Consider the following 18,365-nt stretch of genomic DNA (forward strand, 5'->3'; position numbering starts at 1 on the left):
CTATTATTATAGCACATAAAGCAAATGTAAGTGAATAGGAAAGCAGATACATTATACACACTTAAAAAGGCACAAGGCTAAACTTCTGAATTCTGATATACACTGTAGTTCATCGACTGTTAGGCACAAATGGAAGCATGAAATTTTGTTCTGTTATGCCAGAAAGATTCATAGCTCCCAAAAGACAAGTACTTTCCATGGTAAATAACACTCATCTCTACTTAACTTAAAACACAATCCTGAGTACAATGTACTTATTGTATAAAGAGAAAACCTTGATGATGAAAGAGTAAATACTGATCTGAATTTTTTCCCTCAAATAAAATGTCTAGGAATTTAAATTACCAAATGAAGTTACCAGACCAAACACATGAGTCACATATTATCCCTGCTGTTTAAAGCAATGTGACAATCATTCTTAAACTACAAACGCAAAAGAATAGAATCGCAATTTGTGGAAATAGTTACTATGTTATTCAAGCACTAATACTGTGCAGTCACATATCTAAGCAATTTGTATGAAATTTATTTTGGAAATAGGCATTTCAAATCTAATAGCATTGTTATTATAACATTATATGATGTTCAGCCAATACAAATTTAGAAGAAAAATTAAATAAGGGTGTGCTTTTCAATTTATTTTTAATACTATTGACAGCTTTTCCTATATATAATATATAATATATATATATATATATATATATATATATATATATATATATATATATATATATATATATAATGGCTCCCAGTGAACTACAAGGATTACAGTTTTACTGGCAATTTAGCTGTATGGATTTGTTTGCACAACCATTCACTCATTTAACGTAGGGAAAATTACAGCCTTGAGTAACAAATTTAGGTATGTGAAAAAACCTGGACCATTAGCCTATCTTTTATTAGTATATGGTACATTTATTTTATGTATAACTAGGCTACACACAATAGAAACAGACTTCCTTTCACATGTGCAATGCCAGATTAAGTAGCTTTGGGCCCTGGAGCAATTATATGGGAAGGGTCGCTCTTATCATACAGCTCACTTTTCACATGAACTAAACATAATGGAGAAAATGTTTACTACAATACAAAATACTGCAATACCTATTGCACAGCTATGAAAAATGTATACTTTTTCTCATTGCAAACAGTGCATTCTGAAGCAAAACACGTAAATAATTCCAAAACATAATCAATATATCTATATATTTTATTCACAGAACAAACCGTCTTTCCCAATAATGCTGAATGTCCAAACCTTTAACAGAAGCAATTCTCAATTTAAGTTAAAAAAAAATCCCTCTTTCATACTTTTGGCCAGGAAACCATGTAACAATTTTGTAACAGAATGGAGCATTAGAATGGAGCATTGTTTGCCCCATCATTTGTACCACACTTGCCGATATCTTTTCCTTACCTTTTTCTATCCCCTTGTCCCTTTTTTCTTTTATCTTGCTTGTCTACCTTTAACATTTTTCCTACAAGTTCAATTCTCCATATTAAAGTCCAGACTTCGGACTTTCAGCTGAACTGAATGGGCGGGGAACAAAATGTGTTGCTTGGAAACGAATGGGCCAAAATGAACCGAAAAATTAGGCCGAATTGTTTTTTGCCTATTTGCACATGTCAAGTATGTATGTGTTTATCGGCAGGTGTGTGTATTTATGGGCAGGTGTTTGTAAGGGTAGAGTATCTGTTACTGTTTTGGGCCTAAAGAGTATAGAATGAATAAAGGGTGTATGTGAGCCAGACTGAGAGAAGCCCTGACTGAGAGGAGACCTGAGACTTTGAGAGGAGGCCACTGTGGGTGCAATCTAGTTGCTGTGTATGTCCTATGGATGCAATCTAGGCATATCCAGTGTCCTATGTATGCACTCCGGGGGCCACAGCTGGTCTTTAGGGTTTGTGACCTGATCAATTTGTGCAGTTAAGGGTTTTCATGTGTAAATGGGCTAAAAATTATCATTTTGCCCAGCTTGATCTCATGGCACTTTTGATGAAATCCTCTCCCCTGATTTATTTATTTTTGAAAGGGTCTAATACCAAGATGTTCGGCTGTATAAGTTCCTAGATTTACTGTTTGCAGCTGGGATCTTCTAACAAATTGAATCTTTCAATCTTTCGCTCCTGAGCCATCTTTAATTCCATTTAATTTAGGGGAAACCTCTGATGTTATGTCCCATACATACAATTTATGGATTTGCAAGTACAATACTAGTGATAACATAACAAAAACTCACTATAAGGTATTCTAAGAAGAGACTATATCCAGCTTCCACTAAATGCTGATTTTATAGAAATACATTCAATATATCAATGCACATATTAGAGTTGTGCAAATGGACCAAAAATGACAAATGTTTTGTTTAGTTTTTGGCCCATTAGTTTTGAGACTTTCCTGCTGTTTCAAAATTCAGAGGCCTTTTTCCATTTGGAAACAAAATTTGTTATCACTTACCCTCACTTGACACGCTCTGTCATACTCTCAGTCACACCTCCCCATCAGGGCAAAGCCTCAGCTCACACCATGGGGAACACCCCTCCCTTGACTGGAAGTTTACCTGGAGGCCAGAATAATGCAGACAGATCCATGGAGAAAGAGAATCATTAATGCACCTCCCCTTGTCTGTGGCTTCTGGAGCACTTCCATGAAGAAGCAGAGAACACGAAGAAGAAGCGGAGAAAAAGAAGAAGAAGGTAGGGAGACTTTGAGACTGCATCACAGGGGTGACAGAGAGTGAGTGCCTGAGTGAAGAAAAACTAAAAAAGAAATTCTATCAAAAATTCTGCGCTTCCTACTTCGTTTTTGTTGTTTTATTAGGATCCCTCCTCGTTTTCAGACATTGGTACAAGATTAACAAGTTTTGCAAAAGCATTAAAATTAAAATTTGAATGTATAAGTATTTGAACACAGTATATTAATTTGTCTCTATATAGCAATAGTATTTCTGTTTACTGTGACCATTCCACGCAGGATATACATTATTATCCATGACAAAAGTTTACTGACCTCACGCACATGCATCTCAACCCAATCTCCTTAGTACCTGTGAGACAGATGAACACCCTGGCACAGGAAACACTAGTTACCAACAATCCAGATAGGGAATGCCCAAGTAAAAAGCAGCTTGAGGCAAGGGGGAGATGGAATTTATTCTCTTCAGTTTCACCTGTTTTCCTACAGTTTCCATTGCCTCCTGTCATACTCTGGCACACATGGGTCAGCCGGGCAGGGCCAGACTGGTGATGACAAGTCAGCCAAGGCACTTTAAGACCAGCAACCACCCGATAACGTTAGTGCGGCTATATACCGGCATCCGCACGATATGTCTTTATACTCGCATACAGGTAAATTTAAACTGATTAGAAAATGTAGCAAGGTGTAAGCCATCATACTTGAAGACAATCATGTTACTATTTCATAAATCTGCAACCACTTCACTGTGTGTGATCTAAATGTTGTTTTTATGAAAACAAAAAAGGGAATATATTTATGCATTGGCTACAAGTTTAGCATTCATCAGCACAGAACTATTGAAACATAACATACAAATATTAAACTTTGTACAAGTAATTATGAATAAATATACACAGAATACTACTAACATCTAAATGGCTCCCTTCTGAAAAATTTCAAGAAATGGTTCATGAATGAAAACTTTTTTTTTAATTTCTGTGTCAGCAACCCAAAGTCTTGAGAAGCAATGTTCTCTTGTGTGAAGTTGGCACTAATCTGTTTATATGGTTGCATCACAATATTGATTTCATTTTACGCCCCACAATTTATGGAAGCATCCTGTGGTTTGGGGGAAAATTGTTGGAAAGAATTCTTTGAAACAGGCACACATATCCTATACAATTCAGAATTTATTCCACATACGACTCAAAACAATTGGTTTCCACTTTATAGCTTGCTCTGCATTCATATGACACTTCATAAACTTCTCCAAACTCCATCTTGAAAACCACTATCCTTATACCTGGTAAACACTAGGAGAACACCTAAGAAAGCTATGATGGAGTTTAGACTAGTTTATGAAGTGCCATAAGGATCTGGAGCGGATCTGTGTAGTGGAAACCAAGAGCAGACTGAAGAAAAGGCTCAGTGAACATAAACATGCCATAAATACTGGGATAAAAATGGGTCAAAGCTAGCCAAACACTGCAGTAATAACACACAACTAATGTATGTTGTTAAGGGAATATTTCAACATTTTGTCTCAACAAAAAGAAAGAACAATGAAGAAATCACAGACACTGCACCAAACCAAAATATGTCTTTGAATAACAGGCAGAATTAGAACAAAGCAGGCATTGTGAATAAGCTAAGAAAACATGACCATGAAATGTGTCAAAAAGTATTTTTTTTTCTTTTGAATTCCAGTGCTCATTCAACTATTAAAATCTGAAAATCTCACTTTTATTCTGCAATATTCAGAAAAAGGAAAACACAGACATAGGTTTTTACAATATTTCTTACCTGATAGACAACTGACAAAGAGGGAATGTCTGTTGTTAAATAGCCATATTGTTGAAGCAGTATAAAAGCAGTACATCGAAGTGTTTCCAAAATGGCTGCCATGGGTCTGAAAGTACGAAATTGAATGAAAAGTAACATTTTTGTCACTTTGCATCTTAAGTTGTATACATACAGTGCACTTATCTTTGTACATATTTGGGTTGGTAAAATAGGGAACAAACTGCAAAATATATAGTATAATAATGCCATTTTGCACTCAAGTGGTAAGGCCCTCCATTTATTACATGCACAAGGATGCATAATGACATATCTCCTTTCTGAGCCTAGAACTAATAAATTGAAATGCCCACATAGGAATCATTTTGCTTTTAGTGGATGTGGTTAAAGGCTTGCCTGGAGGCGAGGCTCTACTGAGAGAACTATAAATTGTTTAACCCATGGCACTTGCCTTTGTTCAAGAAGAAACCCAAGAGAAGTTAATGTTAGGAGTATAGACTCAATCCTCAGGAGGAGTGTTGTCTGTGATAAGGTCTGTTGGAAAAAAAAAAATAATAATAATAATACTAAGTAATGTTTCTGTAGTATTACCAAGTTTTACAATCTATCTAAGAGCTATAGAATGACTATACAGTATAGCGATATCTACATATACTACAGATATGAATTATATTAAATTTTAAATTCATATAAAATAATATAAAAATAATATAAAAATAATAACCCAAATGCTAGATACAGGATAAATAGGACAGGACTGTTGTATTATGGCAGGTAATGCAATAAGGTGTCAGAAAAAATCAATTTCCATCCATTATATTATTTGCAGGGCACGCTCCAAACACTTTCAAATAAGGCCAGTCCGAATCCAACCGGCCCACTTGTTAAGGTAGGAGTGCAGTGGGGTCATGTAATACTATGCTACATGACCCTGCAATATATCACAAATGCTCGCACAGTGTATGAGCATTATAAAAAATGCTCCAAGTAGAGTATGGGTGTGATGATAGCGTACTAGTGTGTTAGTGAGTATGTGTCAGAGCAAGTGAGGATGTTTGAGTTTGTGTTTGTGTGAGAATAAGTGTGTAAGTGTATGTGTGCAAATGCTTATATTGGATACAGGGGGGTGCCACTGGGCTTTACCCACCCCCCTATGCCAGAAGATGCCAGCCCTCCCCTGATTACATACTGTGATAAGCAAATGATTCTGTTGAATGAAATATAGCAGGCTGTATGTACTTACCAATTTGGCTTGGAACATGTGATTATAAATTCCAAGCATTAGGATAAAATGTATACATGCATAAAACTGTATATATCTTGGCAGTCTTGGATTATAAGGCTTTTCATCTCCAGTGACCTGTAATTAATGAAAAGCATTAGACATTAGGCAATCCTGACATCAAAAAGACATTGGGGAATACATCATATATAATACTCATATTTAATGCTGTGAAAAATACAGACAATAACATTTTTATGTTATCCTTCCACAAAGATTGCTTCATATAATTTGATTTGATTACCAAGAAACATTTTATTGAACAAATTCAAGAGAATTTAAAGTTAAAATATACAGTAAAACATAAAATATTAATATAATGTTTTCAGATTATTGCATGAAGATGTTCAGATCCAGAGAGTAATTATTAAATAGTGTACATTTGTTTGCATTTGTCTTATGATGTTATGACATCATAGCATGGTACCATATAAAAATACACCTTGGCAAATAATCAACTTCCATTTAGTGTCATGGCATATCACATATGAGCAATGGATCCATATATGAGATAACAATGGATATATTAGATACTTTTTCCTCTTGATCTATTTATTTGCAGTGTTGTAACAAATTTTTTAATACGAGTAGTTGAAAAATTACACTTTACTGAACCTGTAACATGTGAGATTTTTGTCAGAGTTTCATTAACCTCGTTGTCGAGTTGCCTTTGAGTTTACAATGTGAGTCAGACCGCTGTTCGACCAGCAAGTTACCTTTGGAAGTTCTTCAGCAAGTCCAAGTCGAGGCTTCCCTGGACCCCATCCTGGTCCTTTAAATATTACAGAGAGTTTGTTGTAGAATCCTGGGGTATCCCAAAATGTATTCCAAATGTAGATACAATGTTGAAGCTGGGGAATGTAATTCACACATATCACTAAGTAAATTCAACATGTTGTACTGACGACCAGGAGCTGACTAGATAGGATTCTCCTGTCAGCTTCATCTGTTAGCAAAGGAAGTTAACTAGAGGAGGCTGAATTATTTGTTTATCTCTTCCAATACCCAACTACAACATGTATTATTTCCTGCATTTGTGTTTTTAATGATAAAAAATATTGGAAGATTATCAAGAAACATTTGAAGAAGAACTCAGTTTTAGAACGGAACATATAGGCCACGTCTACAAAAACAACATGTAGGGTAAATTCTCCATGATAAATCAGAGCATTTATCAGGTCTTTCTTATATACATTTAATGTAGAAAAGAGTGATATCTCATAAACGTTGCGCAAATGAACAAGTGGTTGTATTAGTGTTTTAATATATCTTTTGGTTAAATTATTTTATTCGTTTTACTGATGGAAAGAAAACATGATTATAGATGCTGTTGTTACCAAAATGAAAGATCGTAAAACTAAAAACGTCAATCCTGTCTTGTTTTCTTGACTTGCTGAAACCGGGCTGAATAAACCATCATCCCGAGAATAATTGCTATGAAGTAGAGAAAAAAATGGCAAAAGAGGGGAAGGGAGAGAAAGATGAGGGGATGACTCGTAGTATTGACCCTGTTTACAGTTGTGGATGGTGAGAATCTAGCAGTCCAGGGGGACCAAATGTCCTGAAATGTATTCATTTTGACTGGAGCTTTGCTGCATTTTTTTCCATCATGAAGATGTACCTTATATTTCACCTCTATTAGTTTGGAAGGCTGGCCTCTCCATCTTCATGCTATTGTTTGTGAGGTGGCAGAACAAATTATGTAAATCAATGGCTTTGCTAACTCATGGGTTTTAAGCATCTTGACACAGGAGTGCAACCTGAGGTAATATTAATATATCTTATTTTAGTCAAATAGGGTTGAAGAATATCAATAAAAATCAAGTTCAACATATAGATGCAAATGCAGAGAAGGTACTTGTTCAAATAAAAATGAGTGATATCTTAAAAAATAATAATTTAGAAAATTTGGAATGTAGTCATTTATAAGTGAGTAAATTAATTGGTTTACCTGGACTTTAAATGGTTCAAATGTGTTTATTGGATGTGTTAAACCATACACAACCTTTTCTTTTTCTGGCACAAATGTTCCTTAAAAAAAGAAGCATAAATCACGAACAAAAATATAATTTACACTGATAGTAGTTAACTAATTGGGTCATTAATTTCCCTCTTGAAGCAATTTATCTGCCTCTGTGATCCAAATCACTTGATTTAAGCATGATCTGTATTGGTGTTGTTAAGTAAACAAATGCATATAATTAGTTGCTTTAAAATATATTTATAGAATAGTAATCTATCACTTGTATATATAATTTCAACTTGTTGATTGCAGCTCAGTCAGTCAGGAGCCAGAAGTAAATTCCTCAGCTCTAGAAGGGGTATTTGCCAAGAATCATAATCCCAGTGCTTTACTAATGCTTGGTGTTTGTAGCCTGCATATTGATGAGTTTGTATGTGAATAATCATATAATTACATAGAAGTCTTACTTTAAATTGGAATCAGATCACGCTTAATCATGCAATGCAATGTTCTTTCAAATTATATGTAGTTTGTCCTACACACCTATTTATAGAGGATTAAAGAATAACAGAATACCTAACCTATAAAAATGCAATCACTGGAGGATTTTACAGAAACATTTTTTTATGGATGAATACAATTCCTCGCCTAAAAGCCCCCAAAAGTTTATTTTTTTTCAATAACTCATTTTTTGGTTTCGTTTTTTTTGCCATATAGCAATTATGCATCTGATGCTACCTTGCATACATTTCATAATATCCTCCTGAAAGTGTGTAAGTTATATTTAACAATTGTTTTGTTAAATGCATTTATTACATTATAATAATTATTTGGAAAAAATTGAACATATCTAGCAGACATTATATTAATATTCACTTACCAAACATCCTGTCCCAAATTATAAGAGTTCCCCCATAATTTGAATCAATGCAATATGGATTTCTGCCTGTAACAAACAGTGTTTATAGAAGATATAGAGAAGATTATCATCCACTTTACATTTAGTATATATATTACTATAAAATATTTTAAACATATATTTTTTTTAAGCCTGAAGGCATACTGATTACCCTTACTGTCAAATACATTACGCATAATTGAGAGTGCAAAAAAGATTAGTATGAGAGAGAGAGAGCAGAGCTAAAAATAAGCCTCAATCACTCACCATCATCAAGGGCAGGCAAAGTGTTCATGGCAGGACATGGTAGGTTCCATCATAAAGGCTTTTGTTGTCTATAAATGCTCATAATCTATGTAATCGCTAATAGTAAGAATTCATCTGATATCTTCCTCACCTACAGTATTCTTCATGGCGAACTAGATTTCATTCTGTTTATTTACTTTCTTTGACTTCTATGTTGATCTACAATTGTGTGGTACCATGAACGATACTGATGCATGGGGTCATTAATCTAATAATATGACAATGGCTGGCATATAGTTGTACCTGATGCATATTCATTTTACTTCCTAATTGAAGTTTGACATATTTTTAGAGCTGCTATTCTTCTAATCCAACTATCCTACAAACACATGTATCCCCTATAACACGGAAGAAATAGATTCAGCAGTACTATGGCAACCTGATCAGATCCCTTCCCTTGGATATATGACTAATGTCCCCGCTCTTCACTTATATTTAAATGCCTAGAAACCTTGAGGAGAGGGAAATGTGTTTAGAAAAAAATACACTTCTTACCATGATGGACCCTGTGATGACTTGGAGTATTGAGAATGAATTCCAGTGGTCCCAGACTGTTTATTAACTAGGAGAAATATTAAAGTGAATAATTGCATTGTGAATACTTGCTGCAAAATATTTGTTACAACAGAGGTTCAGCACATGTAATCTGAGTGTACCATTCAGATTTCATATAAAAATTAAAACAACAATCTTTTTAGGACTTTGGATATTGTTCCATAAGCGACATGGGTGAATGTTAGCCCCAGTAATCATCTAATTATAAATCAGTAATAGAACAGGATGCAATGACACTGTATAACGTCCATTGCAGTTACATGTCTCCGTAAAGAGTAAAACTACAGACATACTGTGATATGGGCACAAATAGGGGATTGAAATGAAAGCAAATGTTCTGAAGGCATTTCAGTAGGTTCAATTATTACATTTTGTCACCGACCAAGCACTCATCCGTAGAAGTACTGGTATGACATTTTACCATTAGCTACCACATTAATGAAAATATGCCCCAGATACAGATAGTTGAAACATAGTGTAAGCTTTAAGTACTTCCAAAACAATCTTTTACTTGAAATTGGAACATTAAAGACAACATAATCTAGCACATAATATATGAATTTCATTACAGTTTTATAATGTGCAATATGTGTGATGAGTGTGAACAGGTGTGTGAGCGCTACCAAGTATCCCAGTTAAGCCTATTGGACTCTGATCAGCTGCATGACATGAATAAGTATCGAGAGAATACACCTCTCTGTATTCACTAATAGGCCTCATCATGCAGAATTCTGGAATATGATCCCATATGTATGTAACCATGGCACTAGAACTCCTATGGACCACAGAGTCCTAGATATAGCAGACTGACTGCCCTCCATCAGCCAGTGTTATAAACATCTGTGTAAGCCAATCAGTGGGGATTTTTTTTAAAAAAAAGTGAGGGTCAAGGTATCCATTTTAGAGATTGAGAACCTGCAGAAGAGCCAAGAGTGATGATCTGCACAGATACCCTGGGAATCTAAGCCAATCTTATGTCTTACTGTATATCTGTGCCCCAAAGACTAGAGGATCACAATGGGGCAAACTAAGCTAAGTTCAGTAAAGCACAAACTAAAAGGAGCTGTGGGAGTTCAATCCAGTGTCATGGTAAAAGTACCAGCACAAGCTGGCCGCCATTGGAATAGACCCTGGGACGTGAGTTGTTACCAGTCTGTGCAATAAGGTTTTTGTGTCATCCTAACCTGTTATACCAAGGGCCCGACCTAAGTGCACCACCATTTCCCTGGGGAATCTGGGGCTGAGTTACTGCAAATTGAACACTTTTTGGGAGAGGGTATTGTTGTCTAAAGTATGCTATTGCATTTTATATACAATCTTACAGGTTAATAGCTGTGTTCTTACATTGTTTATAGTTACTGATGTTATAATATCACATATAGTATCCTCTGCTACAAAATATCTAGTGGATGCCATTCCTCTTGTGAAAAATTCCTAATGTGTCTGCCTTGGGGTTTTTTTCTAAACCTTACATGTATGAAGGGGTAGTTATAGGTTTCTGAGGCACTTCAATGAGAGGGTGAGGGGAAAGACTGGAAGAAATAACACAAGGTAATATAGGAAGCAAGGAGCTGAATACAAAAAGTATAGATGAAGAGGATATGATGATTGATATGGGTTAGGGAGAGAAGTGGAATTACACTCACTCTGGACAACAGGACGTTGAGTGGAATTTTTCATGTTCTTAATTGATTCCAGCAATTTTAGATTTAATATCAAATTGGTCTTTTTTATGGAAACATTAAAATCTATTTCCATCAAATTAGTGTCTGCTTTGCTCTATTGATAGATCTTATTGTGCATGAAAATTTAATATTTTGTTATTTTAGAAAATGTATTCCCTATAAACTCTATATATTTGCTGACCAGATCTTATATTACAATTTCAAATTATCAATAAAAATAGGATTATTAAAACATACTCAAAATTGATAAGTAACAAATATTTTGGTTTATATATAATAGGAAGCATTGTTTTACCATTGTACTAGAGCCAACCATGGGATAGCTAGTAAAATTACAGGAGTAATAAATGAACCTTACTGTACGTACATGGTCACTGATGAAGCAGTATGGAAATACTTTTTCTTCATTATTAAGCACATTCTGCTTAATAATAATTCACTATTAACAATATTAACAGTATATGTACATTATTAAGCTCTTAAGACTGGGGAAAGCAAATCACACGAGTATCCTGGTGATTATATTGACTGATTTAGAGGTGATTGAAAGATTAGGCACTAAGCTTGTTTATATTATGCAATTACATGTCAATTTGACAGAAGTACATAAATCACAAAATTAAGGAATAGTAGGTATAAAGAGGCATTTGTAGAGTAATTGATTTCCTTTCCCATGTTACGCTATTGCAATCCTTACTAACCTAATTCTTAGACAGTTGACTGAAGGAAGTGTTTTATGCAGAAATTCTTGGAGATGGTGGAAAGTGCCATCTTTATTGTTTTCCCATCAAATAATATTGCTACTAGTCCTCTCTGTAGTGATCTGGGTTCCCCTCATGCGATCGTGTTCTCTATGACCAAGTTAATGAACTTTAGATCTACATGATATTGATTCAACTGTAATTGAGAGTTACCCCTCTTGTTTAACATATCTTTCATATTGGGATTTTTTCTTTCCTATTCATGGTGGACTCTTCAGTTACCACTGTTATAAAATATGAACTATGAAATGCCGGCACCAGCGAGCGGCTTTTAAACACTGATGCGGAGGAGAGAGAGGGGCGCCTAGCAACCGCTCGACGCCCCTCGTTCTCCCCCGCATCAAAAAAAAGCGTTTAAAAGCCGCTCGCTGGTGCCCGCTGCTTCACTGCTGGGCGCCGAAATATGACGTCATATTACGGCGCTCAGCAGTGAAGCAGCGGGCACCAGCGAGCGGTGCAGGAAGACAGCAGCATCGTCCTCCCGACGCTGGACTTCAAGGTGAGAGGGGGGGGGGGAGAGGGGTTAGAAAGTGATAAGGAAGGGAGGGAGGGAGTTAAAAAGTGATGAGGGAGGGAGTTAAAAAGTGATGAAGGAGGGAGTTAAAAAGTGATGAGGGAGGGGGTTAAAAAGTGATAAGGAAGGGAGGGAGTTAAAAAGTGATAAGGGAGGGAGGGAGTTAAAAAGTGATGAGGGAGGGGGTTAAAAAGTGATGAGGGAGGGAGGGAGGGGGTTAAAAAGTGATAGGGGAGGGAGAGGAGGGTAGAAAGTGATAAGGGAGGGAGAGGGGGTAGATATAAGTAAAGAGTGTGCATTAATGTGTGGATGCATTGAGTGAATGAGAGAGAGCATGAGTTAATGTGTGGATGAATTGTCTGAATGAGGGAGAGCATGAGTTAATGTGTGGATGAATTGTCTGAATGAGGGAGAGCATGAGTTAATGTGTTGATGCATTGAGTGAATGAGGGAGAGCATGAGTTAATGTGTGGATGAATTGTCTGAATGAGGGAGAGCATGAGTAAATGTGTGGATGAGTTGTCTGAATTAAAGTGTGAATTAGTGAGTGACTGTAAAAGTGTTTGTGTGTATCATAGATGTAAAATTGTGGAAGGGCAAAGATGGCACTAGCAGGAGGTTTGAGCCTTGGAGACCAAGATGGCACAGGCAGGGTGTATATGGGACAAAGATGGCACTGGCCGGACTGTTTGGGGACAAAGTTGACTTGTGCTGGGCTATTTGGGGACAAAGATTGCAAATCTTATGTGTGTTTTCTGGGTACTGGTCAGGTTCTATGTGGGCAGTGTGGACGCCAGGGCTTGCTTTGGGGTGCAACCTGTGATCTATGCCTGTAATTTAGGGGGTTTTAAATATACTTTTAATGCCGAGTTTTTATGTGAATTCCAATTGATCTTTACCTGCAAAGCTGGGTTTTTCTGTTATTCTGTAGATCCATATCTGCTATGCTATGTTTCCATACATTATTTATGTGTACCTGCAAATACAGGGTTAATATGTCTTATTCAGTTGATCTATACCTGCGATGCTAAGTGAATTTCAATTGATCTGGCTTTGTGTGTTGATCTATACCCGCTATCGGCAGCAGGGACTAATATTTATATATATATATGGGCAGCAGGGGCTAGTAAATGGGTTTTAGATATTTGGACAGGGGCGCAATTTCAGTTCTTGCCATAGGCGCTATTTTCAGTAGATACGCCTCTGTTCATTGATTTATCATATTTGGCAATGAATTAGACTTCTTGATCAGTATTTGTGGATAAGTTATGTTTTGTATATATTGGGAATAAAATTTCTTGATTTTCATGCTCTGATAAACTATATTTTGCTTATTAATAAATCATGTATTTCATATTTGCTGTTATTAAGTGGAAATTATACCCCAATTACAAATACTGGCTCTTAAGTTATTGTATTAATATTATGTATAGACTGAGCAGCTCACTATGTCTAATTATCATTTGGTTACATTTACTCCTCAGATAATCTTTGAGTTTATGCCCAAGGCAACAAACAAAATAATGCCAATAAAGTTAAATTCTACAATATAATAATATTCATAATAATAACAATGACTGTAAAAATACTAGTAGACCATCAACAACAGAGAGGACTTTAAATTGCTTAAAAGACTTGGTAAGCAATGTAGCCATGAAAAATTAGATAGGACTCGCAAAACTCGGGGTACTTTGATGTAGTGGCGGGCTAAGCAATATATGGCCATATAGTGTAATGGAATCCCCAATATTTATACCTCACAACCGAAAGCCAGTCACATGAAATAACATACTGTTGCACATTAAGGTTTTTTTATATACCGGCCATCTGAAACAAAATGAAATTCCTTGCAATAGGTATCCCATATAGCAGGACTTATTATTAACATACATGAAGTACTAAAGTAAGGAGCCAACCAAGATATTAATTTCTACACAGAACATAAAAATGCTTTGTATTGATATTATTTATTGAGATTTGTATAGATGTTTATCTCAGCATCATATATAAGTTGAAAAGAGTAACATTAATGTGTTTTTTTTCTCCTGTTACTCCTCCTCTTACTTTTATAATATTAGATATAAAAATGAACTAAATATAAAATAGCTGAATGACAAACAGGTGTCCTCTGACAGGTGCTGGTGTCTGCAGTATTACTAGCGTCTCTCATCTTAATTGCTGGGCATGATTCAAGTCAGGGACCGCTTATTTATATGGAATCAGAATCAGCAGCTGTTTAATTTGTACAACCTCAAGTGCAGATTCCCACTTCTCAAATTCACTCACTGGGCGCTGTGTTAAAGTAGTGCCAACCACAAGAGAACCATATTTTCAATGTTCATTTGGCTAAAACACATATCCTTAATGTTCACTTACAGGGCTGGTTTCTGTAACAAATGAGGTCACCTACTATTGGGCTGTACCTCTTTCTTGTGTATGTTTAGTGTTACTACTTGCTTAAGTAAGTCCTATATGCACTAACACCTCGTGGAAGCTAAGGAGTACAGCATCTCTGGCTGGGTTGTTGGAAACTGATGTCTTTTGACCCTTTGAGTGAACCCAGGGTGCCAACCACATATCTCTTACATGGTGGCACATCAACATTCCCTACATTTCCAATTGTGGAAAATCTTTTTCTGTAGTGTAAGGGGCTGCCAATCAGCCCTTGATCCATCTGAGCCACTTTCCCAGTGGAAGTCATGCACAATTAACTGGACACATAAGAAATCTGTTAAAGAACAGGCAAGCTTTATCTACAGAGAAGAGAAAGATGCTGGTTGGCAACTTCACTATACAAAAAAGTCAAATTAAGGTCCCAATGCTGCCCTTACAGTGATAGTTACAGGGAAAGCTGATCTATTTTTATATCAGTTGGCATCAAGGTAAAAACCCTGATCCCTGCTGGCTTGTAGATCGGTAATTGTGATGTCACAGCCTCCCTTTACTTAAACATGAATATTTAATTTTTTTAATAAAAAAACAGAGTGATAAGTGCAGACTCCCATCACTCTCGTCTAGAATGATAATTAGGTTGATGGGAAACGTAGAAGTGCAGAAATGCCTCTCTTTTCTCCACAAAACAGGGAAGGGTCCCTCCTGGCTTTCGGACATTTTTACGAATTAACAACATTTTCAGATTTGTACAAATCTGATTGCACAAGTTATTATTATTGTTATTATTATTATTATCTTTTATTTATATAGCCCCAAGAATTTACGCAGTGCTTAATACAATACATATATTCAAGGGGTATTACAAGACGAGAATTGACAGACTAAGACAAACCGATACATTAGGTGGAGAGAGCCCTGCTCGCAAACTTACAATCTAGAGGGTCTGTGATCAGTATGAAAATCAATCAAAGTGATCGAATGCAATAATGAGAAGTCAGTGTTCTGTGAACATGAACACTAAGTTTTTAAAATCCTCCCTCTCTCTCTTAATGACACACTTTAAGAGAGAGATACCATGCCCCTAAAAATAAAGTGATGGAAGCAACAAAACCATGTTTTTTACATTTTCTCATCCTTCACATCCAAAAATGGTTTCAAAAGAAAGCCTTATCTGTCCTTAAAACCCACTTTATTACGGGAATACAGGAGTGTAAGTGTACATAGAGTATGAGGGCATATGAGTGAGCAGCAGAGTGTAAATGTGCGTATGAGTGAGTGGCAGAGTGTAAGTGTGCATATGAGTGACTGACAAAAACAGTGATTTTGGTAGGTTTCACTAGAGTCATTATGTTCAGGCCTTTTCTTTTTTTCTTTCATTAATATCCAAAGTTTGGGGTTCGTCTTAAAATCAAAAGTATAAACCAGCTATATGGTTAACACTAAATATAAAAAACTATGAAAACTGACCCCCTCTAGAGGAAAAATGTGTCAAAATCCCCAGTGTCAAGTTCTTCCTACAAGTACTGTTTTTTCACCCTAATTCTATATATAAATGTATATCTACTAAGTATAAAGACTGTCAGTAAAAACAAGTATTAAATACTGCATTTACTGCAAAAAGTGAAAATTATGACAATTTATTTAAAATTTGCTTAATGAAATCCTATTTAATTCAAGAAAGACATTGACTTTATTCTATTAATCCTATTTTATTTAAAAAAATGTCTAAATCGGTGAATTCAACAATAACAGTAACTAGCATTTCACTCCTGGACACCCATCTTTTATTACATAATAGGGAAAAAAACCAGTTAATATTCTAAAACAAAGGTGGTTTGCAGGGAAGGAGCAAGTCTAAATGTTTAACATGATGTTACAACTGTTCAACTGTCGCTCATGATGACAAGCAGCAATGGTTACTAGCAGTAAAATCCTGGGTGTCATCAACAGACTAATTAAGTCAGGTGACAGCTCATCACCACCACCACCACCACCACCATTGCATTTAACCCATTCAGTGCCAAAGGTGTAATATGACTCATGTTACCAGAGCAAACACTTTATACCGCCTTACATAGCAATACATTTATTGAATAATAACATTTTATTCCAAACTGTTTCCTGTAAATATACAGAATGATTTGTGCAAAGTGATACTGATCATTGATTTCAGAGCAAGAAAACAAATGATGACACAAATCAGCACAGTATTCTGTTGCAGTGTCCTTTATGATGATCTTTTGAAAAATTCCATCATCAGTTGCCTAAATGCATCAATAAAATAAAAAATTATTAAGAATATATATATATATATATATATATATATATATATATATATATAATATCAAAACAAGACCAGAAATTGGGGCCCTGTTAAGTAGCATGCTGCTATAGTGTAAAAGAACACTGAAAAGATGTATGTCTTTAGAGTGTCACATACAACTTGAACATGACAGGCTCCATAGGCAAGATCTATTATCCCTAATCCTCCGTATGGCGTAGGGGGTTCAGGAAAGGAAAACTTTTGGGAATGGTTTTATAAATAGTCCTTATTTATTTCCAGAAGTGTCTCCTACATCCTGAATTGAAAGAACTGCTTGTAATGTGTGATTTGGTCTTTAAACCTCTCCCTTGCTACACACTTACTGACATGATAGCTGGAGGTGACTGCCTGTGTCATGACTCTGCTGTCATATATCTTGTTATGAAATTACCAGGGGGATATGCCTTAGATAATGCCACATGTGGGGTATGTTGCGCTACCTATTTCCGCAGATGATTTCATCTTTGGAGAAGGGGGCAGCCAGATGTTTCTTCATTTTTTAAGTTTCAGGAAGTTGATTTTCCAGGAGGATGAGATGGATTACAAGGAAACTGAGTGGAGTCATAAACTGTATGACACTTGGCAACAATGTAAACAAGACTCATGAATTCGGGAGAAAACGAAAAGAGAGTAAGTTACATATCTTAAAAAAAACATATAAAAAACATTCTTAAAGAAGCCTATATTACTTTGCAGAAAGCCTTACATTGGTCTAATAAAACGTATATGCTTTATCAAACCTTGTATAATATTCTATTTAAAAGAAAACATCATGGATATTACAGAATTTGCTCATCTAGATAGTAACCTTATAACATAGGAACATAATCTATATTTGTTGGATTAGCAAAAAAAAAAAAAAAGATTTTTTTTAAATATTTCCCACATTTGGTGCAACATTAAAGCAATCTTTAATTCAATAATTTATTAACTTATTAACTTATGCAATAAGTACTTTGTATTTTTGCTGATATTTTTGCTATTAGAATGCTCACTTTAGGGTTGTGACACATGAGTAAAATGCTTAATGTCCTATATATACAAGAACTGTTGTGTTAAATGTAAATCAACATGTCAAAGTATTTACACAGATGGTTTTTGTGGCCATTTTTTGCACCGCAAGGTCTCTGCAGGGATTCTGGGGCAGCAGAAAGAATAACTGGGATTAATGATTGCTCCATAGATTTTGGGATACACTGTGCTGACT

General features: G+C 35.6%; 1 protein-coding gene across 1 annotated transcript in view; it reads right to left on the reverse strand.

Moving 5' to 3' along the window:
• Window positions 1-3,510: 3,510 nt before the first annotated feature.
• The window catches only part of LOC149282553 (alkylglycerol monooxygenase-like), a 61,516-nt gene continuing 46,661 nt past the window's right edge, over window positions 3,511-18,365 (reverse strand). The window contains exons 6-13 of the mRNA XM_089498117.1: window positions 9,422-9,488; window positions 8,603-8,668; window positions 7,711-7,790; window positions 6,476-6,610; window positions 5,721-5,837; window positions 4,929-5,011; window positions 4,481-4,586; window positions 3,511-3,531 (exon numbers count right to left, since the gene is read on the reverse strand). Coding sequence (XP_089354243.1) covers window positions 3,511-3,531; window positions 4,481-4,586; window positions 4,929-5,011; window positions 5,721-5,837; window positions 6,476-6,610; window positions 7,711-7,790; window positions 8,603-8,668; window positions 9,422-9,488 — 675 coding nt within the window. The remainder of the gene's footprint in view (window positions 3,532-4,480; window positions 4,587-4,928; window positions 5,012-5,720; window positions 5,838-6,475; window positions 6,611-7,710; window positions 7,791-8,602; window positions 8,669-9,421; window positions 9,489-18,365) is intronic.

This window comes from Sceloporus occidentalis, unplaced genomic scaffold, assembly GCF_023333645.1.
Source record: "Sceloporus occidentalis isolate IW3139 unplaced genomic scaffold, rSceOcc1.0.p SCAF_113, whole genome shotgun sequence".
NCBI lineage: Eukaryota > Metazoa > Chordata > Lepidosauria > Squamata > Phrynosomatidae > Sceloporus > Sceloporus occidentalis.